Here is an 18704-nt window from a genome sequence, read left to right as displayed (position 1 = left end):
TCATGTGTATCAATGCGAGTGCGCGCGATAAAATTATAACACATAAATTGAAATTGTATTGAAATTATTTGAGCAAAAAATATGTTGGCGGACAGCCAAACGAAAAAAAACATCTTCATCCGGACATGCTCTAGGTAGGAGTGATGCTTTCAAACTTACCATCATTAGAAATAACGGTTTGTGCCTGTGGTACAGTTTGAGTTAAAGGGGCACTGCTCTCTAAATATGATGTGGTCTCAAATGAATCAGTACAAAAATTTCATCCACATCAGCTATTCAGGACAGAAAGCCACTTAAAAGAAATTGTAGCTAAAATATTATTGAAACTATATCCATTTCACACTAGCTGCCACTGCCTAAATAAATGTATATTGTATGGAGGTTGCATTGTTTTTGCTGCTTCCCCTGTTGCAAAAATGTTTGATTTTCGGTTCCACACATTCAATCTCCTACTGAAATTTTCATTCTGGTTCAGTGCATATTTCAAAATTTGACTGCTTTGCTTTGCAGAAAGCTGTTTCGACTTATGTACCTGAAGACGAAATGAGCGTGATCAACGCGCAATCGGTTCGAAATATCATGATTCTCCTACCATGGTTGATAGAATGAAGCGGACATTGATATCCCGAGGTTACAAAATGCTGAAATCTTATGGGTATGTTCTTCTCTTTCTGCTATCTATGTATTTGTTCCAATAAAGCTGTTGATTTTGACAGAAGCCGTGATCTCTTCAAATATTTGTACCAAGTAGTTAATCGCAATCTATTAATTGCCTCTCATGATATATAGTGTTCATTAGTCATGCTGCAATTGCATGGCAATAAAAATCAGGCCATGCCTCAATACGTGCACCGTTTTTGATCTAAAGAATTACGTGCTTAAGAAACGACACGTCGATGCACTTCTCTTTGATATGCTGTATCTTGTAATAAGTTAATGTTCATCTGCATGTATTAAGTGATAAACTTTGACTCAATAGTATATTTTATGATTGTGTTACAGCATCTCCAAATCTAGACTGGATTGTTTCTATACCTGCCATTCTGCATTAAAGATATGTTGATCAGCTACGTGTCAAATAATCTTTGTTTTTATTTTGCAAGGTTTACATTTAATACTGATGGTTTATAATTTAAGAGAAGTGTTTCGCAACGTTTTGACCTTGCGGAGCGGTAAAACCTAAGAACAAATTTGTATGGAAATGAATCACCATTGGCATTATACTGCCGCAATGCAACCATTGGAATAAGTTCAATGTTGATGATTAAAATAGGTCTCCACTTTCACCTGGCTGCCGAATCAGCATATATGTATTTTGGCTGGAAATTGGGGCTATACCATTACTTTCGTCGTTTGGCAGGTCTACTTATGGTGAGCGATACGACAACTTTTTGCGTCAATACTATATTCATATTGTCTGAAAAAAGCAATGTCCGGCCCAAGCCTGATCATGCCCTATATTTCATATGCTGATTACTATATAGCAGTGGTCGGGAACATATGGCTCACGACCCATATATGGCTCTTTTGGTTATAAGATATGGCTCTTTGCGAAATATTGATTTTTGTATTGAATTGATCAATATTGCAACGAGTTGTTATAAAATTTTAATCACGGCCAAAATAATTATTCTCGTGGCAGTACAAACATGTCTTTGAGGGGTAAAGACAATGTCGTCTTCAGGTTTAGGGGCTCGGACCCCCTCTTTTCAAAATCATCAAATTTATGTTACTGTCACGCCGGCGGCCAATATCACGCGCAAATATTATGTACCTGACTTGAAATCTTGAATTTCACACTACGTTGATTAATCAAAGAGCATAGCAGACCGGGCGCCGCCCATTTCGAAGCTACATATAAATTGCGTTATCAAGGGTGAGGCTTGGCCCGTCTGTTCTATTTTCTATACGTCTCGTTTCGACCTTTATTTCCGAGCAATAAATACCAGATTTTACTGTAGAAATATGGCGCACAGGAGGAATCCCATGCAGCGAGCTCGAATTAGTGTTACCATGACGTCATGAATTTTCAATTGTGACGTAACAGTTGATTGGTATGTATGGCTCTTTAAGAGTTGAGATGGAAAAAATAGGGACATATATGGCTCTTCGGACAAAAAAGGTTCCCGACAACTGCTATATAGGCTAGTCTAGTCGATATGTATGTTTGTGTGTATGTTTGACCTGATTCTTTTTTGTTATATTAACAGACGCCCAAGTATGGACACCCTGTCATTTGCTTCAATATGGCGACTGAAGAGTGGACAGTCAGTTTTGAAGCGGAACGCGTGACACAAATACACAGCATTCATGATCAATCAATCAATCATTTATTTGTCACACCAGTGAAAATCCGGTACGGACCAGGAGGTATTGGCAGTGATGATGTCAATTCATTGAGAATTGATAATGCAATTTTTGACCCAAGATTATAAAATCCCTGACTTTCATGTCTATTAATTTTCATAAGCCGTGATTGGCTCTGTATTGATTAGTCATCAAAATCAGATATGGCACCTATTTGATACCTCCTTAGCAAAAAAAGCACTTGCTCTATAGCAGGGGGGGCCAACCTTTTCAGCCAAATGGCCACATGAAATTTACGAACCATTGCGCGGGCCGCTTGAATGTTGATGTCCTTTTTTCGCCGCCCTATTGGAGTAAACCAGATTATGTAACGGTAAAAATAGAACTTATATTACTACGTGTCAAAATCGATAACAATAAGCCATCTGCTAGCTATTGACGTAGCCAGGAGCCAGGCACGTTTTCGTAGATCTTAGTACGGTATATGACCATAAAGTAGAATATTTCACAGCGGATTTATTTTACTTGGAGTTTTTCTTACCCCTTTACACGATTTATGGTCACTTGATTTCTTGCGCCGAATTTACAGAAACGAGTTCAACTATATTCGAAAATATTAGAGAACGTGACCCGTGTCTTCCAACAAGCAACTTCACGTTTGCACTTGCAGAAAGATAGTCGGTGATGGCACCGTTGCACAAAATGACTGGCGCATGTTCGCCGAAATCTTCGATATTGATATGTCCAAAAGTGACACGCGCAATGGTTTGTTGGATTATTGTGGCCCTGTGCCGAAAAGGCTGGTCGCCCCTGAACTGTAGTAATTGAAAGATTACAGCAATGTCATTAGGTAGTAAACTAGCTCCCCGCAGTAACTAACTCTGTATTTTTCACAGAATCTCGGATACCGGCCGTTTTTCATGAAAAGTATAACCACTTTCTATTGATTGATCAGGTACGAAGCTCATCAATGTTATTTGCATATGAATCGATTTGCAACTCCACTATGTAAATTATGCACCATTGGTATTTTATTGCCGCAACTAATATAATTCGTTCAATGTTGGCGACTAAAAAAAGATCGCCACTTTCACCTGGCTGCCAAATCTGCATCTTTTATTCCAGCTGTACCAAGCTTAATTTTTTTCCAAAATCCATGGTTTGCTCCGTATATTTTGACTGACTCTCCATTTATGTGTCACAAATAAATTGACCGCCATCAATGTGATCACAGCTATGTTGTCATCAACTAGTGAACTTGCTCCCCGCAGTACCCAACTCCTGACCTTATTATATTTTTTACAGAATCTCAATGTAGATTGGATGGTCGCAGTACCCGCCGTTTTTCACGAAAAGTATGGCCACTTCCTATTGATTGATCAGGTACGAATTTCATCATTGCTGAATTAGCATCTGAATCCATTACCAACTCCTATGTAAATTACGCACCAATGGCATTTTATTGCAATAACTAACATAATTCGTTCAATGTTGGTGACAAAAAAAAGATAGCAATTTTCACCTGAATGCATAATCTGCTTAGTTTATTCCAGCGATTCTCAAACTGTGTGTCACGGATTTTGAACAAAAAACCTTGTATAATATTCAATATAAGCAAAATGTTCACACGAACCTGAACCTTTCAGGGTTCTTGATCTTACCATCCCTTTATTCACGTTGTTCTGTTGATGTGAGCTCTGGGAGTTTTACTAGTAATGAAGCGAAACTGCCTCGTGATTTTCTGAAGTATTTTAGGCTTCGCGAACCCCCTGAAAATGCTTCGTCGACCCTCTGTTGAGAACCACTGGTCTAGAATCACCTTACATCTCAACAATCTACTTTTCAAGTTTTGCTTTAAACAAAATATGCCTGATCATGCTCTTTATGTTTCATGGGCTGATTACCAGTGTTGGGATGACTCGAGTCACCTTTTTCATATGACTTGACTTGACTCGAGTCACTTGAAACGTAATCATACGTCTGACTTCGAAAAGGCAACTTGACTTGAATTCTGACTTGACTCGAGTCACTTGAGACGTAACCATACATCTTACTTCGAAAAGGCAAATTGACTTGAATTTTTACTTGACTCGAGTCACTTAAGCCGTAATCATACACCTTACTTCAAATAGGCAAATTGACTTGAATTCTGACTTGACTTGACTCAAATCACTTAAGACGTAATCATACATCTTACTTTGAAAAGGCATCTTGACTTGAATTCTGACTTGACTCGAGTCACTTGAGACGTAATGATACATCTTACTTGGAAAAGGCAAATTGACTTGAATTCTTACTTGACTCGAGTCAAAATTGGCTTGATCCCAACGCTGCTGATTACTAAAAGTCTGCCTGTGTGATGTGGTGTGTAGATTTGACCTAATTCTTTTTTAATATAATAACAGACACCCAAACACGGAAATGGATACCCTGTCATTCGTTTCGATACGACGAATGAAGAATGGGCAGTCGGCTTTGAAGGGAACACGTGACACAAATACGCAGCTTTCGTGAGGCATTGGCGGTGATTTATGTCAGCATGCATTACGAATACTCAATAAACCTCATAAACACCGATATGGCATTCCTGGTATATAAGAGTGCAGCATGAATAGGCGTTTGACAAAGATATGGGTTGGTATTGGTAACCGGAGATTGAGCGTTTAATGAAGATATCCGGGCAGGATATAGGTTGTTATGCCTTGGTTTGACTTTTGTGAAGCATATCTAAAGGTTGATATATCCGTATAGGTAAGCGTTATATCCGGATAGGGATCCGGATAGGTAAGGGTTATATCCGGATAGGGGTGGTTAGACCAGTCTACCCTGTGGCGTGGTTAGAACAGTCTACCCTGTGGCGTGGGTAAACCAGTCCACCCTACCCTTCTGATCATGGGGTGGCATTTTGAACCACCTCTAGGGGTGGGCCCAGTTTTTACAGTGCAGCTAAACTGTAAAAACTGGGCCCACCCCTAGAGGTGGTTCAAAATGCCACCCCATGATCAGAAGGGTAGGGTGGACTGGTTTACCCACGCCACAGGGTAGACTGTTCTAACCACGCCACAGGGTAGACTGGTCTAACCACCCCTATCCGGATATAACCCTTACCTATCCGGATCCCTATCCGGATATAACGCTTACCTATACGGATATATCAACCTTTAGATATGCTTCACAAAAGTCAAACCAAGGCATAACAACCTATATCCTGCCCGGATATCTTCATTAAACGCTCAATCTCCGGTTACCAATACCAACCCATATCTTTGTCAAACGCCTATTCATGCTGCACTCTTATATACCAGGAATGCCATATCGGTGTTTATGAGGTTTATTGAGTATTCGTAATGCATGCTGACATAAATCACCGCCAATGCCTCACGAAAGCTGCGTATTTGTGTCACGTGTTCCCTTCAAAGCCGACTGCCCATTCTTCATTCGTCGTATCGAAACGAATGACAGGGTATCCATTTCCGTGTTTGGGTGTCTGTTATTATATTAAAAAAGAATTAGGTCAAATCTACACACCACATCACACAGGCAGACTTTTAGTAATCAGCAGCGTTGGGATCAAGCCAATTTTGACTCGAGTCAAGTAAGAATTCAAGTCAATTTGCCTTTTCCAAGTAAGATGTATCATTACGTCTCAAGTGACTCGAGTCAAGTCAGAATTCAAGTCAAGATGCCTTTTCAAAGTAAGATGTATGATTACGTCTTAAGTGATTTGAGTCAAGTCAAGTCAGAATTCAAGTCAATTTGCCTATTTGAAGTAAGGTGTATGATTACGGCTTAAGTGACTCGAGTCAAGTAAAAATTCAAGTCAATTTGCCTTTTCGAAGTAAGATGTATGGTTACGTCTCAAGTGACTCGAGTCAAGTCAGAATTCAAGTCAAGTTGCCTTTTCGAAGTCAGACGTATGATTACGTTTCAAGTGACTCGAGTCAAGTCAAGTCATATGAAAAAGGTGACTCGAGTCATCCCAACACTGGTAATCAGCCCATGAAACATAAAGAGCATGATCAGGCATATTTTGTTTAAAGCAAAACTTGAAAAGTAGATTGTTGAGATGTAAGGTGATTCTAGACCAGTGGTTCTCAACAGAGGGTCGACGAAGCATTTTCAGGGGGTTCGCGAAGCCTAAAATACTTCAGAAAATCACGAGGCAGTTTCGCTTCATTACTAGTAAAACTCCCAGAGCTCACATCAACAGAACAACGTGAATAAAGGGATGGTAAGATCAAGAACCCTGAAAGGTTCAGGTTCGTGTGAACATTTTGCTTATATTGAATATTATACAAGGTTTTTTGTTCAAAATCCGTGACACACAGTTTGAGAATCGCTGGAATAAACTAAGCAGATTATGCATTCAGGTGAAAATTGCTATCTTTTTTTTGTCACCAACATTGAACGAATTATGTTAGTTATTGCAATAAAATGCCATTGGTGCGTAATTTACATAGGAGTTGGTAATGGATTCAGATGCTAATTCAGCAATGATGAAATTCGTACCTGATCAATCAATAGGAAGTGGCCATACTTTTCGTGAAAAACGGCGGGTACTGCGACCATCCAATCTACATTGAGATTCTGTAAAAAATATAATAAGGTCAGGAGTTGGGTACTGCGGGGAGCAAGTTCACTAGTTGATGACAACATAGCTGTGATCACATTGATGGCGGTCAATTTATTTGTGACACATAAATGGAGAGTCAGTCAAAATATACGGAGCAAACCATGGATTTTGGAAAAAAATTAAGCTTGGTACAGCTGGAATAAAAGATGCAGATTTGGCAGCCAGGTGAAAGTGGCGATCTTTTTTTAGTCGCCAACATTGAACGAATTATATTAGTTGCGGCAATAAAATACCAATGGTGCATAATTTACATAGTGGAGTTGCAAATCGATTCATATGCAAATAACATTGATGAGCTTCGTACCTGATCAATCAATAGAAAGTGGTTATACTTTTCATGAAAAACGGCCGGTATCCGAGATTCTGTGAAAAATACAGAGTTAGTTACTGCGGGGAGCTAGTTTACTACCTAATGACATTGCTGTAATCTTTCAATTACTACAGTTCAGGGGCGACCAGCCTTTTCGGCACAGGGCCACAATAATCCAACAAACCATTGCGCGTGTCACTTTTGGACATATCAATATCGAAGATTTCGGCGAACATGCGCCAGTCATTTTGTGCAACGGTGCCATCACCGACTATCTTTCTGCAAGTGCAAACGTGAAGTTGCTTGTTGGAAGACACGGGTCACGTTCTCTAATATTTTCGAATATAGTTGAACTCGTTTCTGTAAATTCGGCGCAAGAAATCAAGTGACCATAAATCGTGTAAAGGGGTAAGAAAAACTCCAAGTAAAATAAATCCGCTGTGAAATATTCTACTTTATGGTCATATACCGTACTAAGATCTACGAAAACGTGCCTGGCTCCTGGCTACGTCAATAGCTAGCAGATGGCTTATTGTTATCGATTTTGACACGTAGTAATATAAGTTCTATTTTTACCGTTACATAATCTGGTTTACTCCAATAGGGCGGCGAAAAAAGGACATCAACATTCAAGCGGCCCGCGCAATGGTTCGTAAATTTCATGTGGCCATTTGGCTGAAAAGGTTGGCCCCCCCTGCTATAGAGCAAGTGCTTTTTTTGCTAAGGAGGTATCAAATAGGTGCCATATCTGATTTTGATGACTAATCAATACAGAGCCAATCACGGCTTATGAAAATTAATAGACATGAAAGTCAGGGATTTTATAATCTTGGGTCAAAAATTGCATTATCAATTCTCAATGAATTGACATCATCACTGCCAATACCTCCTGGTCCGTACCGGATTTTCACTGGTGTGACAAATAAATGATTGATTGATTGATCATGAATGCTGTGTATTTGTGTCACGCGTTCCGCTTCAAAACTGACTGTCCACTCTTCAGTCGCCATATTGAAGCAAATGACAGGGTGTCCATACTTGGGCGTCTGTTAATATAACAAAAAAGAATCAGGTCAAACATACACACAAACATACATATCGACTAGACTAGCCTATATAGCAGTTGTTGGGAACCTTTTTTGTCCGAAGAGCCATATATGTCCCTATTTTTTCCATCTCAACTCTTAAAGAGCCATACATACCAATCAACTGTTACGTCACAATTGAAAATTCATGACGTCATGGTAACACTAATTCGAGCTCGCTGCATGGGATTCCTCCTGTGCGCCATATTTCTACAGTAAAATCTGGTATTTATTGCTCGGAAATAAAGGTCGAAACGAGACGTATAGAAAATAGAACAGACGGGCCAAGCCTCACCCTTGATAACGCAATTTATATGTAGCTTCGAAATGGGCGGCGCCCGGTCTGCTATGCTCTTTGATTAATCAACGTAGTGTGAAATTCAAGATTTCAAGTCAGGTACATAATATTTGCGCGTGATATTGGCCGCCGGCGTGACAGTAACATAAATTTGATGATTTTGAAAAGAGGGGGTCCGAGCCCCTAAACCTGAAGACGACATTGTCTTTACCCCTCAAAGACATGTTTGTACTGCCACGAGAATAATTATTTTGGCCGTGATTAAAATTTTATAACAACTCGTTGCAATATTGATCAATTCAATACAAAAATCAATATTTCGCAAAGAGCCATATCTTATAACCAAAAGAGCCATATATGGGTCGTGAGCCATATGTTCCCGACCACTGCTATATAGTAATCAGCATATGAAATATAGGGCATGATCAGGCTTGGGCCGGACATTGCTTTTTTCAGACAATATGAATATAGTATTGACGCAAAAAGTTGTCGTATCGCTCACCATAAGTAGACCTGCCAAACGACGAAAGTAATGGTATAGCCCCAATTTCCAGCCAAAATACATATATGCTGATTCGGCAGCCAGGTGAAAGTGGAGACCTATTTTAATCATCAACATTGAACTTATTCCAATGGTTGCATTGCGGCAGTATAATGCCAATGGTGATTCATTTCCATACAAATTTGTTCTTAGGTTTTACCGCTCCGCAAGGTCAAAACGTTGCGAAACACTTCTCTTAAATTATAAACCATCAGTATTAAATGTAAACCTTGCAAAATAAAAACAAAGATTATTTGACACGTAGCTGATCAACATATCTTTAATGCAGAATGGCAGGTATAGAAACAATCCAGTCTAGATTTGGAGATGCTGTAACACAATCACAAAATATACTATTGAGTCAAAGTTTATCACTTAATACATGCAGATGAACATTAACTTATTACAAGATACAGCATATCAAAGAGAAGTGCATCGACGTGTCGTTTCTTAAGCACGTAATTCTTTAGATCAAAAACGGTGCACGTATTGAGGCATGGCCTGATTTTTATTGCCATGCAATTGCAGCATGACTAATGAACACTATATATCATGAGAGGCAATTAATAGATTGCGATTAACTACTTGGTACAAATATTTGAAGAGATCACGGCTTCTGTCAAAATCAACAGCTTTATTGGAACAAATACATAGATAGCAGAAAGAGAAGAACATACCCATAAGATTTCAGCATTTTGTAACCTCGGGATATCAATGTCCGCTTCATTCTATCAACCATGGTAGGAGAATCATGATATTTCGAACCGATTGCGCGTTGATCACGCTCATTTCGTCTTCAGGTACATAAGTCGAAACAGCTTTCTGCAAAGCAAAGCAGTCAAATTTTGAAATATGCACTGAACCAGAATGAAAATTTCAGTAGGAGATTGAATGTGTGGAACCGAAAATCAAACATTTTTGCAACAGGGGAAGCAGCAAAAACAATGCAACCTCCATACAATATACATTTATTTAGGCAGTGGCAGCTAGTGTGAAATGGATATAGTTTCAATAATATTTTAGCTACAATTTCTTTTAAGTGGCTTTCTGTCCTGAATAGCTGATGTGGATGAAATTTTTGTACTGATTCATTTGAGACCACATCATATTTAGAGAGAAGTGCCCCTTTAACTCAAACTGTACCACAGGCACAAACCGTTATTTCTAATGATGGTAAGTTTGAAAGCATCACTCCTACCTAGAGCATGTCCGGATGAAGATGTTTTTTTTCGTTTGGCTGTCCGCCAACATATTTTTTGCTCAAATAATTTCAATACAATTTCAATTTATGTGTTATAATTTTATCGCGCGCACTCGCATTGATACACATGAAATATACAAACTTAATGTCCACACTCTCATGGAGAGACGACGAAATTTACATTATCAACGTCTGTGGTGACTACTATGGCTGGAGCAGATATAATTTAGCCTTTACGGTGACTTGGTAAACCAGTCGAATTTTCATGAATCATGATAGTGATAGTCAGCCTGCCAGACGCCCAATCAAGTGTGCTGCGGACACCAATTCCATACTGGATATACTAGCATAGTTTCATACTAGAAAATTACATTGTATCGCAGTAACTTGTTTGTAATCAACTATAATTCAACCAAACAAGTCTGACTCAATGACTAGAATCATTGACTCTAACTCAAGCATGTAAATTTGATAAGGCAAATTAGAAGCATGCAAAATACACTTATGAGTGCATTGTCGTCTCACCTTCCCTTTCTTTAGGTCTCGTAATCTCCAATATGGCGTCCTACCGTCAGAAACAATCGAGCAAATACCGTATATATATGTCAGCGAGAATAGAATGCGTTCATACCGCATCTCTTAACAGCATGAAACTGACTCATATTCTAAAACGCACAACTATTGTTCTGTACAGTGAGAATAAGGGAATTCGTCTCATAGTAAAACTGCAAGACATATTCGCCATCTTTCCACTTCGATGTTTCAGCTTGGCCCGCATTCCGCTTCGCGTTTTCGAGCCTCGGTTGCTGAGTCACTAAAGCGTAACCGACCCGGTTGATCAATCAGCATGAGATATTAGTATCTTCGCTTTGTGTGCGTGCCACTTCCTACATTCACTGAATGAATATTATACCTATCATTATTGAGTTCAGACTAGAAATTGATCGAATATGATGGTAAGATGTAAGTCGAACCATTAGCTCATCTGTGTGTTTATAAAACTCGGTCGTTGAAAGGGCTTTGCCGCCTAAATTTGGTTCCCGCGAAAACACAGCTGACTCGTGGGATCGCCGCGCAAATAACTGAGGCGTTGCATTACGGTAATTTGGAATAATATTATCTCGATACCGTGAACAACGATATTACAATTTTAGATCAAACTTTATACGGTAGCTCGGTATCGCCTTAAATTCCATTATATAAGTTTGTCTATCTATCTTATTGTGAGTTTAAAAAAAATTGCGATTTCCTGCTACAAGCTCACTGCTAAATTCTGAAAAGAACAAGCAACAAACTATTATATCTTCATTTTACTCATTCAATTCCGCTTTAATGATGCTGATTTGCACGGCTGACCAATAAATATACTTTCACTCCCGCTCTCTCTGTATTGATAAATGGTATGTCTGCTAGTCCGTCCGGTCGGCCGTCCGATATGTTGATTTGACCAGCAGCGATATTGAGCACATATGCATTCAATTTCGCGACATCAACGCCCCGCAAGCATCTCGCGCGAACATATACAGCGCAGGTGATTGGAGTGATCATAGCGTAAACTCAATTGATCCGAGGTGGGTCGCCGTTCCACGCCTTATCCAGGGTGGAAGGATGTAATATACCGTAATGCAGGGGTGGTAGCAACATTCCTACGCCTATTCCACCCTGAAAGGGGGAGGGACAGAGAGGTCCACCCCTGCATTACGGTGAATCATCCATATCCACTCCTATTCCACCCCAAAACCCACGCTTATTTTTTACAGTGTACGGTAACGCTATCACTTCAGCTCCGGCTTCCCTGCACTTCTTCGCAGCATCGATCAGCCGCTCCTTATTTCTTCCACAGACGCAAAGTCTCGCACCTTGCTTCGCGAAGTCAAGCGCAGTGGCTTCGCCTATTCCGCTGGATGCACCTGATATTTATTGCAATAAAATATATAACATCAGACTTCACATCGTTTCCATTCAAAATTCATCATCATGTAGACTTATTCGTTGATCCTTGGTACAGGCTTACTGACATAGACCGCTTCAATGACCAGACATTCTTTTTCGAACTTACCAGTAACTATAACAACTTTATTCCGGAATCTCCCCATCTAGACTTTGCTTGGTACGTGCGCCAATGTCTTACCAACTGAACGTTTGGTTTCTAGCAGCCTCGCAATTACTCAACTACAAAGTCAGCAAATCGAACATTAGTTTTGTTGAGTTTGCGGTGACTCATCGCGACCAGTACATTGTACTACGATATCTGCCGCCACGGTTAACTGAACGTGTACGTATAATCGCACTATCTCGTGACTGACATTGATTGATTCACTTCTTCTGGATGTGGAATCGGCAAGTCAGATGATGCGACGGCGCGACTCGATCGTGTTTGTGGTCAATCAATCAGTTTTAATTATTATTTTCATCATTTCAAAACATCCCAAGACTGCGATACAATGAAAAGATAGGACGGTGTCGAAACAACTTGGAGTAGCCTTTAAGATCAGACACCCACCTTAGCCTAGGCGAAGTAAAGAAGAGGCATGCACAATTGCACACTGAATGAAAAGTAATGCAGAGAATATAAGACGCAAGCGACAAAATGAGGTGGCATGTGGCGGAGGGCGAGGTCGATGTTAGGTCGTGGTCCGGTAATCCTGAAGGCTGGCTAGTATTCATTCAGAAGAAATTGCTTGTATTTCGACTTCAATGTGGACACTGGACATGGACATGCTCTACGACTGTCGGATAGCCGGCGAGATGCTGTTCCGCAATTGGGGTCGGGCATACTTGATAGAGCTATGCGTTTTCTTGTATTCCGTCCTGATCATATAGTAGTTGTTCTTCGTTGACGCGCGTGTGCTGTACGTGTGCGCTTTCGTCTCCGAGGTGAAGTAGTCGTTGGAATTTGAGGGAGTTGTCGAAACAACTTGGAGTAGCCTTTAAGATCAGACACCCACCTTAGCCTAGGCGACGTAAAGAAGAGGCATGCACACTGAATGAAAAGTAATGCAGAGAATATAAGACGCAAGCGACAAAATGAGGTGGCATGGGGCGGAGGGCGAGGTCGATGTTAGCAGTCAAGATCAGTGAAATGCCTTTCGCGTATATGGGTACCAACACTGCGCGCTTAAACGAGTCAAACTCGGCGGGATATTTGGAGAAGTAATCAAGGTTTAACGTATTCGTTTTTTCGGGACCGACGCCGACATTATGACCAACCAGGCAGATATCTGACGTTTGTAAACTGGTCGAATTTCCAAAGTTCAGGAAGCTTATAAGGTTATGAGTAGGGCGATTTCTTTTTACCTGAAAAACGGAAAATTTTGACCTAAAAAATCAAAATTTTGACATTTTTTTTACCTTAAAAAACATAATTTTGACCAAATTTTTACCTAACGTATGCAAATTAGGTGTTTCGCCACATAATGTTAGAATTGTACTACTAATCTTCATTTGTGGTTGGAACTGTCTATCCATACGAAGTAGTTTGGCCTGAAAAAAACTTTTTGACTCAAAAACTCACAATTTTGTACATGTACATGAAAAAACTTATTTTAACGAAATCTGGCCCTATGAAGAATTGCAGTAGTTACATCACGTATTATGGTAAAAATAATTAAAATGCGTTGTGGTACAACGAAAGATACTTTCCTACATTCTCGGGTAGAAAGTGTCTGTCCTTACAAGTATAGCTTGCCAAGAATGGAGAAAGAACGTTCAACAGCAGCAGTTGTTGGCTGGCAACACTGAAGTTGTGCGTACACTGTTAGTGACACACCGTGTTGCTTCATTCTGACAATGTTGTCTACGTCACAATTTTTCATTATGCCATTCTTGATATAAGAACCATGCAATGCCAACGGAGTCTTGATTCAATTAGGACATTGCGGTACGTTGAGCATAACACCATGTCAACCTATTTGTTTCATTTGAATGTATATGATTCACAATGATCAGACAATGGGCCATCTACATCGGTAGGCCTGTAAAGTAGGCTACACGCTGTAAAAGATCAAATGATAAGTTCACCGACAGTGCAAAATCTGCGATATAAACGAAATGCAGGTTGCAAATAAACTTTGAATTTGTAAACAATTTTGACATTTTTTGACCTAACGCTACAATTTTGACAAAATTTAGACTTTTTTTTGACATGTCAAAAAAATCTCTCTAGTTATGAGTTTTCGGAGTCTCGTGGAAATTCGGCTATAATCTAGTCTTCTAGTCGCTGATGTCGTGCACGTTGAAGCTGCGATATGCCGTGTATACTATACAGTGTAAACTAATATGATCAATATTATTATAAAAATATCGCACCATGTAATGGCATAAACATTTAGCAGATTAACGCTACCAGAGTTGGACAACTGTACAATTTTCATCCGATCCAAATCAGATTAGAATTAGGATTACCGAATTCGTGAAAACTTAAACATTGAATCAAGCTCAGTTCATATCAAATCAGAGTTCATCCTCACAAACATGAGAATGGCAAATGTCTGTATAGCAAACTTGGCTCGTTTCAAACGCTACAGTTCTCCTGTAGCATTTTCAAGAAAAACCACAAATTAGATTAGAATTCGAATTAGAGCAAAGAACGATTTCACAAATTATATTACTGACAGACTAATTAGACCGCTAGAATTATCCAGTTATCCAAGTGTGCAACGCTACACGACAATTAATGCGTTTAAACGCAGTGGTTCTCAAACTCTTTGGAGCGCGACCCAAATCTGGGCTTTATTAATATCACGCAATAGGGATGGTGTGAAGGTGAACCTCTAAAAGGTTCTGGTTCGTGTGAACGCAAACCTTTTTGAAAGGTTCTGTGTGAACGCGAACGTGAATCTCATGACGTCACGTGACGTCATATTGTTAATTCAAACCCTACATCTCAGTGAAGTGAAAGCCTATATTAATGTGCACGATACCTAGCGACGACTCGGGTCGCTTAATGCCACAATGCTGAAGTATACATATTGACGTTTTAATCGTCGCCAAATGTATCAACTGGGTCAGTCAAATGACATAATAATCCCATAAAATCAGTATTTCCGTTGCTTCGCCAACCATTTCGACGAGGACTTGCAAGGGAATATTAGCTTACGCCTTAACGGACCAGGCCAGACCGGTCAATGTATTCGGCGTCTGTGTATTGCTACGTTGATATTGAGCAGAGTGTAAAACGGGTTTCTGTACTTGTTACCGATATTATCCCACTAACAAGTTATACAGCAGCAAGCAACATGCCAACACCCCAATCGCACGGATTTGGTTTTTATGATACAATAAACATAGGAAATCAAGATTGACCCCGTACGCCTGCTATATTTTTGACATCAGACAACGATATCAATCCATTGATTGGTAGAATAAGCAGCATTAGCTGACCACCTACATGTCGTGTATTTCGCTCTTGATGTTATGTGATTGCGGGTCAAGCTTACAGCAAAAAGTCATTAATATTCACAAACGGAAAGCTGGATATTTCGAGGAAACTTTTCTAACAAAGCAAGTCAAATTTTTGAGAATGTCAAGGCGCAAGCTTGTCTAATATTGATATTTTATGCTGCCACAGTCATGCATAGAGTGGCCCGCAGTTGAAATGCAATAAATTTCAACCAAATGTGTTATAATGAAGTGGAAATTGTAATAAATGCAAAAAGGTTCACAGTGCAGAACCTACCAAGGTTCGTTTGTGAACGTGAACCTTTAACTTTCTGAGGTTCACACACAGAACGCGAACGTGAACTTCACGTTCACACCATCCCTGCACGCAACCCAAGCCTCAGCCTCACACGTCGAAAGCAATGCATTTCTAATGTTAGTTGTATGCATCTGATTGACGAGCATGTATGAAATGGAGAATGTACAGACAACAATTTGCTTGCTATACGTAGTTCTATGAAACACGATCCATCGCATTGACACGCCGTCACGAACATAATACACGACATGTCGGGCGCCGGTATATAGTCAGCGAACTGCACTGGCTTAATCAATCAATTGGCAATCTAACGAAGTTGACGAAGAGAATGCATCGTTATCTAAGGTAAAAATTGTGAATGTGCAAGTATGCATTCATACATGCAGATTTGTGAGGACTTCAGCATCCTTCAGATAGAGGCAATTTTGCAATACTACTGCTCTCGAAAATGACGATTAAAATAGCGGAAATTGGAAACCATCAGACCTGTTAAGTGCTAACTACAACAAGCGCTTTCAATAATGCAGGCTAATATGTAATATCCGCCAATCCTAATAAATATACACATACACATAGTAGTTAAATAGGTTTCTTGTGGTACAACACATTCATATTCACAATATATTCACTCTAAGCTTCTCAACTGACACTCGTTGGGGGCGGCCGTCAGTAAAGGTAAATACGGAGATTGCAATTCGAAATATAAAGATGAAATAGATAGTATGACGTAGGAATGGCATAAAAACAAGAATGGGAGAGTTCAGAAAACGAGAGCGTTAAGCAAAAAATACAATTAGCGCAATACGAAATGGCTATAAGAGTGCTCTTCAACCCTTTTTGTCGTGGTACACCTTTTAACGTTTACTCGATACTCGTACACCCCTGACCACATAACTCACTGATTCCGCATATAATAGGCTTACCATATTTTGGAAATCTAAAAAGAGGACACTTTTTCAGAAATTTGCAACTTGCAAAACCGAAGTATAGAATTCTCAAAAACCGGTTAATTTTTCCCACTTTGTGATCGGTTGACTAAAAAAAAAAAAGAAAAGATCATCTTTACCGCTCAGAGCTCAAAATACCGTTTTTTTCTCCACATTGCCAGGTGGATGATTAAAAAAAAAAGGTCATCTTTTCGCTCAGAGCTAAAATCACCGTTTTTCACTCCGAAATACCCGCCGGAGCTTCACTTCTGTGCTAATTTGCGGCATATCACTAGCAATTTGCTCTAAATCTGACCTAAATTTTCAAAAAAGAGGACAAAATCTCAAAAAAGAGGACAAAAGGGCGTCCTCCGAGGACACTTTCAAAAAAGTCAAAAAAGAGGACAAATCCTCTTAAAAGAGGACGTATGGTAAGCCTAGCATATAAGCCTGATCCAGGGGTGCTCAAACTACTTGCTACTGACGGACGTGCTTAGATTTCATATATAGCATACGGCTGCATTCCAACGGAAAGTCGTCATGGCCATCTGGACGTCATATACTAATGTTAAATTGGTTACTGGGAACTTCGCACCGCGGAGAGCCCTTGTGGTGTTCTGTGCCATCACTGATTTTTTGAGATATACCTCGCGTGTAAAAGTTTTAAATTGTAGCAGGAGAACACCCCTGCATGCTTGCTATCTATACACCAAATACTGGATTCGCCGACTAGTCGGGCGAGGCGGAAATTTTTTCCATTTCGAGGGTTAATTTCGTCGATAATATTGGCAGTTTCATATATTACTGTCAAATATTTATCCTTTATTATTAGCCAATGTGATCAGATTAACCAACATATCGGATGAAGGGTGTCTTTAAAAATGTTCGGCACAAAATTGTTGATGATGTATCTTCGGGTTATTTTAATCACTTTCTTGCATGTTTTTATTTTTTCACCTCCCATCAGGATTCTACGCATATAGTCGAAATATATATTGGAATCGGCCAAACGTATTTGAAAAACCTTCATTTGTGGGACGCACACGAGAAGCGCACTCGGTATTTTTTTATGGGGTGCCTCATTTTCCTCTGCGGTTCGCATTTGTACGGTGGACTCAAATTACACTATGATATTAAAAACAAAAAATCCACGTCGCCCTCAATCGCGCAAAGCGTGTATGAAATTTTCCAAGTTTAAAATCTCTCAAAGATTCGGGAACCAATTCATATTGACGGACGCCAACACACGCAAATTTCATTACGTGTAGAGAGCCGTTTAATTTTTGTTTAGGGGCTGCATGCGAACGTACGTCGGCAGTTTGGCCACCTCTAGCCTGTTGAAATAGGGATGAACAAGGTTGTAACGTATTTGAAATGCTTAATACTAATCAGGGTTCGAAGTTACCGGACCGACATCTAGCACGGTGGTTCTCAAACTCGACCCCCCGAGACAGGCTGGCTACGGCCCTGCCATTATGTGCAATACGCTATTTATAAGCATCTCGCAAAAGGTATACCAATTAAATATTATTGATCTCTCTCGTCGGTTTTCTCAACAATCATTATAGACAGATATCGCAAGCAAAACATTTAAATTACAAACATTACAAACATTTAAATAAGGAGAAGCATTTGCTTATGACACCAGGAAAGGAATGTAATGGTGCAAAATGCACACCCGGTTCATGTTCTGAAGCATAAACTT

General features: G+C 39.8%; 1 protein-coding gene and 3 long non-coding RNA genes across 4 annotated transcripts in view; 1 reads left to right on the top strand and 3 right to left on the bottom strand.

Moving 5' to 3' along the window:
• The window catches only part of LOC145452599 (putative oxidoreductase TM_0325), a 33134-nt gene extending 20491 nt beyond the window's left edge, over window positions 1–12643 (bottom strand). The window contains exons 1-2 of the mRNA XM_080330792.1: window positions 12435–12643; window positions 12155–12285 (exon numbers count right to left, since the gene is read on the bottom strand). Of these exons, the coding sequence (XP_080186918.1) occupies window positions 12155–12285; window positions 12435–12471 (168 nt within the window). The 5' untranslated portion in view covers window positions 12472–12643. The remainder of the gene's footprint in view (window positions 1–12154; window positions 12286–12434) is intronic.
• Window positions 2374–5047, top strand: LOC145452623 (uncharacterized). The gene is made up of 3 exons (XR_013919449.1): window positions 2374–3262; window positions 3613–3690; window positions 4713–5047. It is a non-coding gene; the product is annotated as an uncharacterized LOC145452623 (long non-coding RNA).
• LOC145452624 (uncharacterized) lies at window positions 5636–8133 on the bottom strand. Its single transcript, XR_013919450.1, has 3 exons — window positions 7245–8133; window positions 6817–6894; window positions 5636–5794 (listed from the first exon to the last, which is right to left on the bottom strand). It is a non-coding gene; the product is annotated as an uncharacterized LOC145452624 (long non-coding RNA).
• Window positions 9393–11360, bottom strand: LOC145452616 (uncharacterized). Its single transcript, XR_013919442.1, has 3 exons — window positions 10901–11360; window positions 9852–9996; window positions 9393–9504 (listed from the first exon to the last, which is right to left on the bottom strand). It is a non-coding gene; the product is annotated as an uncharacterized LOC145452616 (long non-coding RNA).
• Window positions 12644–18704: the final 6061 nt, after the last annotated feature.

Source organism: Botryllus schlosseri, chromosome 12 (genome assembly GCF_051294905.1).
Source record: "Botryllus schlosseri isolate E-star chromosome 12, Bs_hap1, whole genome shotgun sequence".
NCBI classification, from domain to species: domain Eukaryota; kingdom Metazoa; phylum Chordata; class Ascidiacea; order Stolidobranchia; family Styelidae; genus Botryllus; species Botryllus schlosseri.
The sequence above is the reverse complement of the archived record's forward strand: the minus strand, read 5'-3'. Positions and strand labels throughout refer to the sequence as shown.